Raw genomic sequence first — 6,000 nt, forward strand, 5'->3', positions numbered from 1 at the left:
GTCAGAGGCAGGGACTGGAGAGACCCGGCCAAGAGCCAGCGAGCCAGCAGACACGGAGCCGAGGCCGGGAGGGTCCTCGTTCAGAGGGGGCAGGCTGCTGCCGAGGCCTGGAGTTTGGATTCTGGTCTGCAGACTGTGAGCAGATACAGCGTCCCTTGAAGGTCCCCAGCGCGTGCTCCCCTGTTCCACAGCCCAAGAAAGCCCATGTTGAACCTTGCAGGGCATCAGCCAGGGAGGCCCCGGGGACTCAGGGAGGCAGCCAGCACCCACAGTCAGCAGGAGCCTCCCGCACCCCCGAGACAGCCACAGAAACTCTGCATAAAAAGCTAGCAATGAAGGCGCGGGGCGGAGGCGAAGGCACAGACTGCAACTGGGGAGACCTGGACTGAACTCGCTGCTCTGCCCCTCCCCCGGGGGCCTTGCAGGTCGCCCTGAGACCGGGTTTCCTTGTTTCAAAATGAAGTCAGTGATTGTGCGCCCTTCGCAGGGTGTCGTGGGTTATGCAAACTGCTTAGCATGGGGTCTTGAACACTGGCAACGCGGGCTCACTGCAGCGCCGCGGTCGGCTGGTCCTCTGCCCCCGTGCTGGCCCCGGCTGGTTCCCAGGTCCCCTGCTGAATATCTTCAGTTCTGGAGCCCTGGATGAAGCCTCTCTCTACTCGCTCCAAGGAGGCCGTCACAAACCAGCTCCGGCGTCCTCGTCCCCTCACCCGCCACCTCAGGGTTCTCCAGCTGGGCTTGTCCCATCCCATTCCGTCTTTTCCCAGCCTCACCTCCCATCAGCTTGGTGCCGCCGGGCACCCTGGCTGGCTTATTCTGAAATACAGCCTCACCCACATGCTTGGTTCCTGCTTTCAGGGTCCAGTCCTGAAGACACCAGGGCCCCGATCATCACACACAGCACCGGGACTGGAACGTGAGGCCAACACACGGCCAGCGCATCACGTCCACGTTTAAGTATGAGACAGCCCTGCTTTGGGCTGTACCCATTTTAGTGGAGGTGATAGAAAATCCTTCCCAGAGACCCAGGAAGCCTTTCTGAGGCCACTCCAAGTACAGACCTTTAGTTAGATTTATCATGTGAGCGTGGAAGTCTTTTTTTTAAATAATGGAAATTGCTATAATTATAATCACTTTAGAATACCATTATTATTATTAATAAGACCAAATTGCACGGTTCTACCAGACGCCGGCCGGCTGCTGTTAGAGAGAAGTCACATAACGGTAGCAGGGAGCAAGCCTGGCTCCATCTCCATGCCAACCTGGGCCTGCCCGCCAGCACCCGGGCTCCGTGCCGCGCGCCGGGCCTGCCGGGAGATCCCTGTGACCCTCGCGGAGTCCTCGGGCGGAACGATGTTCTCCCAGCTCTTGATTAAAGCATTCAGGAAATAAGCGTTGGTTCTGCACGGCAGGGCGGGGATCTGCAGGCTCGGGCTGCTGGCTAACCTGCCTCTGGTTCGGTCGCACGCACTCCCGGGCCCAACCACTCATCAGGCTGTTCCCCAAAGGCAGGAGGGGCTGCAGGCCGTGCAGCTGCAGGCCTCCCCTAGGGCTCTGATGTCTTAGGGGGTCACGGTCAAGGGCTCTGGCCAAAAGAAAAGCAAGCAGGAGCGGTAAGGGGAGGAGAGTGAGTGTCCCCCTGGGAGATCAGAACTGGGGTTCTCGGGTCCAGCTCCCGGGCCCGATCCATTTCCTGGCTCTGGGTCAGGTGTGGCCTGCCCTGTGGCCCTGGCAAGCCGTTCAATCCCAAGCTTCATTCTTCCCAGCCCCCGCATGCAGGTCAGACCACCAGGCACGGGGTTAGCGGGTCTTGTGCGGATTTTGGGGAAAGTGCACCCGAAGCACACAGCACAGGGCTTGCCACAGCACCAAGCACCCAGATGCCAGGACGGCTCCTTAACTCCAGAAAAACTCGTGTGTTCTTCATCGCTTGAATTTACGATTCTACTTTTCTCTCCACCTAAGCAATTTTTATTTTAGGCTCTGGAGACCAGCAGAGAGGACATGCGTGACTCTTGTTCAGTAACAGAGCGGACGCCTCCGCCCGGGTTCAGAGGCCCCTCGCTGCTGTCCGCAGGTGGCCGGAGGCGGCTGGGGAAGACAGGTGGGAAGGGAATCCCCGCGCCCCAGCCACCAGCATGTAAGGGTTAATACCACACACGTGGATTTTGCCACGAAGCAGCTCATCATTAAATCAAGCCAGGAAGGAGGAACAGAGTAACTTATTCCCGTTCCCGTCGAGGGTAGAAGTGAAGTCTGGTTTTGTAAAAACAGCCCCTGGAAACATGCCAGCGCTCACGGAGACCTAACCTTGAATGCACTTCTTCCTGGGCTGTGATACAGATAGGAACGTAAGCGCTCAATTCATGCCTGTTAATTAAATTGATTAAGCTTCAGCGTCTAAAAGTAAAGGTCATTGACTTAATTAACAAAGGCAAGCTATTACTTAGGAACGCTTTTTTTTTTTTTTTTTTTTTTTTGAGTCCAGGAGAGGTACCTGTGAGCCCCTCGTGAGACTTGTCCCTCCCGCTTTCCTTTCGAGTGACAGCTCTGGGGATGCTTTCAGCGGGGCCCTGCGTCTCTCAAAATCTGCTTGACAAGGGGGCTTCCAAGAGTCCACGGAGAACACAAGGAAAGACCACGTGTGGGGCTGGTGTGTGGCGCAGTGGTCGGCCACCGCCTGCGAGGCCAGCATCGCACACAGGAGCTCAGCTCCGCGTCCCTGCTGCTCTGTTTCCCACCCCACATTCCCACTAATGCGGCCCGAGTGCGGGGCTCCTGCCACCCGCGTGGGAGAGACCAGGAAGAAGCTCCCAGCTTCCGGCTTCAGCCTGGCCCAGGCCTGGCTATTGTAGGCATCTGGGGACTGAACCAGCAGATGGAATATCTCTCTCTCTCTCTCTCTCCCTCTCCCTCTCTCTCCCTCTCTCTCCCTCTCCCTCTCTCTTTCTCCCTCTCTTTCTCTCTAAGTAAACCATAAAAAGAAGAAACCAGGCCCTGTGAATTCTCATGCAGTAGAGAAAACTTGCTTCCATTCTAGAACCACCCGGAGGTGTGTGTGTGTTTTGTTATTCCCGGCGCAGAGGTCCCAACCCAGGAGTGGATTCCCCAGAACCTGCAGGCTCGGTGGCAGGCGGAAGTCACGAGGCTCTGCCCTGGGCGCGTGTTTGCTCTGGGGCTGCCTCAGCTGACTCCGGTTCCCACGCCCCCTGCCCGGCAGCCACCCTTCCCTCCCGGGATCCTCACGAGGATTCCCATGACTGAGTTGAAAGGCAACCAGGATCAGCCTTGTACACGGAACACACTTTTGCAAGTTGAAGGGGGGGAGCCCTAATTAAACAGCCACAGGCGTTGTTTGTCGGATTTCCTTTTTTAAAAGAACTAGCAGTGCAGCCTTCCCTCTTCCAGTCTTGAATAATTAGACTTACACAAAAGTCATGAGTACGTGCTATTTATGGGGGAACCGTCGGGGAAGTACAACCCAAATGACAACGTTAGAAATAAAAATAAAGTGTCTTTATCCCTCGTGCTCAGCTTAGAAAACCTGACCTCAGATGGCACCTGGCTTAGGTAGTTTGCGCACACGAGGGGCGGGCTTGTCCCTGGGAGTCCCAAGACGATCTTGCTGGGGCGCGCGCCAGCTCCCGACTCGCGCATCTTCACCCGGTTCTCACCCGCACCTCTGCGCTCGCTGGGCCACGGGGCAGCGGCGCCTGGCTCCTCCCGCGGCCGGCTGGCGTGCAGCTGAGCTGCACCCCAGAAACCCCTTTAAAGGAGCTGCCTGGCTGTAGGCGGCGCGCGCCTCTCCAGCCCTGGCACGGGGGCGGGCATTCACACACCGGGCGATCGCACAGCTCCCCCCAGCCCGCCAGGAACCGTGGCCTCTCGACCCAGGCCCGCGGGGCCGACCCCTGCGGCAAGGAGGCTCCGCCCGCACGCAGGGAACCGCGCCAGAGCCAACTTTGAGGTCTCCCCGCGCCGCCCAGCCCCGCCGCGGCGAGGGCTCAAGTTCCACAGCGGGGCGCACGCCCCCGAGCCGCGCCCCGGCCGCCTCCCCGCCGCGACCCCCACCAGCAGCCCGGAGCACGGGCCAGGGTGCCCCCGCTGACCTACCTCCTGCGGGGGGGTCCCGATCAGCATCTCCAGGTAGTAGCCGCGGCCAGAGTCCCCCTGCAGGTTGTCCACCATGGCCAAGAAGTTAGCGGCGCCCCCCGCGGGCTCCAGGGCGAGCGCCAGGCCGTCGGCGTGGGGCGCGGCAGGGGTCCCGGGTCGCGGGCTGGGCGCAGCTCCGCCGCTCGTGGCCGCAGCCACCCGGAGGGGCAGCCTGAAGGGCGCGGGGGCCAGCACCGGGGCCGCGCGCAGGAGCCACTGGGCCAGCAGCGGCAGTAGCAGCAGCGCCCGGGCCGGCGCGCCCATGCCCGTGGCGGGGCCCAGGGGGCGCGCCCAGCCCGGCCCGGCGCGTCCGACTGCGGCTCGGTGACCTGGGCGCGCGGCGCTGCGCGGCTGCGGGGCTGCGGGGCTGCGCGGCTGCGGGACGGGACTGGGAGCGCACAGGAGCGGCGGCGGCGACGGCGGCGGCGCAGGCGGGGAGGAGGCTCCGAGGAGGAGGAGGAGGAGAAGGAGGCGGAGGCCCGGAGGGGGCGGAGGCGCCGGGGCCGCCCCAGCCCGTGCTGCCAAGTTGAGCAAGTTTTCGCCCGCTGCCCCCTCTGGCGGGCGGCGGCTGCGGGGCAGGGGCCGCTGCCTCCCGGGCGGCCGGGGGCAGAGCCGGGCGCGCCGGCCCTGCCCACCCTCGCGTTCTCCGACCGCGCCCCTTCCCCGGGAAACTCGAGTCCTGAATTTCCTCGGAACGCGCCCGGAGCCACGGCCAACGGATGTGACGAGGCTCCTTGGATACCAGGGGGAAAGTTTCGGGAACCCTTAAAGGGGCAGCGAGGGCCTGAACGGACACCCCCGGCCCCGCGCGCGCGCCGGCGCCTTTGTGTGCTCCTGGGTCTGGAGTGGCGGGCGCTGCCGGGGGTGACTCGGGATCAGAGAAGAGGGCGGGGGAGCGAGCAGTGAACCGCGCCCCCTCCCTGCGGGGTCCCCCTTCCTTGTCCCCGTGGGGGCTTCTGACCGAGACTGGGAGAGTTGAGGGTTAGAGAGGTAGGCGCGGACGTGGGCGCTTGGGAAACCCTGGCTGGGGGGCCTGGCTGCCTGCCGGAGGAGCCTGGGTTCTTCTGCGTCCTGCGGTGCCCAATGGGGAGGTGGCCCCGCCGCTGGCTCTGAGCCTGGACGCGGCTCCGCCTTGTCCGTAATGCAGACGAGGTGGTGCCAGGAGCCGCCGCTGCCCCACTGTCCCCGGAGCCCACCGGTCCACTCAGTAAGTTGCCATCGGGGCCCCCGGCTCCACCTCCTCAGCTCCTCGCTGGACATCTGTGCAGGCTGGTGGGGCCGCGGACACTAATCCCGAGAGGCCAGCAGCGAGGGTGATTTCACGGTGGGTGGCTGGCACCCGCGAAGTCCATGGATTCCTACTGAGAGGAGGAGTAAAAATCTTTGTGCCTCCACTGGCAGAGAGATGTTGGCTGTTTTTGAAAAACAAACAAACTCATCTGAAGAAGCCGCCCGAGCCTGCTCACTGCAGGTTCCAGCTGCCTCTGTGCACGGTTTGATTTCCGTGCCTGTCTTCTGGATTTCACAGTAGCCTCTGGCTCGGGGGAGGGGACCCTGTGTCAGAGACCTCTGGCTGTAGTGATTTTTAGATGACTTTATCTGGAAGTCACCTCTTCCCCAAACTCTGACAATCCCTAGCCCCATAAGACAGGCCTGTTGAGTCCCACTCTTTTTTTTTTTTTTTTTTTAAGATTTATTTATTTATTTGAAAGAGTTACAGAGAGAGGTAGAGACACAGAGAGGGGTCTTCCATCAGCTGGGTCACTCCCCAGATGGCTACAACAGCCGGAGCTATGCCGATATGAAGCCAGGAGCCAGGAGCTTCTTCTGGGTCTCCCACGTGGGTGC

The 6,000-nt window shown here is 61.7% G+C and overlaps 1 protein-coding gene across 3 annotated transcripts in view; it reads right to left on the reverse strand.

Annotated features, from left to right (window-relative positions):
• BACE2 (beta-secretase 2) overlaps positions 1-4,827 on the reverse strand; it is an 85,388-nt gene extending 80,561 nt beyond the window's left edge. For all 3 annotated transcript variants that reach the window (XM_070073148.1, XM_070073149.1, XM_070073147.1), the window contains exon 1: positions 4,114-4,827. In XM_070073148.1, the coding sequence (XP_069929249.1) occupies positions 4,114-4,416 (303 nt within the window). In that variant the 5' untranslated portion in view covers positions 4,417-4,827. The remainder of the gene's footprint in view (positions 1-4,113) is intronic.
• Between the last annotated feature and the right edge of the window lie 1,173 nt (positions 4,828-6,000).

This window comes from Oryctolagus cuniculus, chromosome 4 (assembly GCF_964237555.1).
Source record: "Oryctolagus cuniculus chromosome 4, mOryCun1.1, whole genome shotgun sequence".
Classification (NCBI taxonomy): Eukaryota; Metazoa; Chordata; class Mammalia; order Lagomorpha; family Leporidae; genus Oryctolagus; species Oryctolagus cuniculus.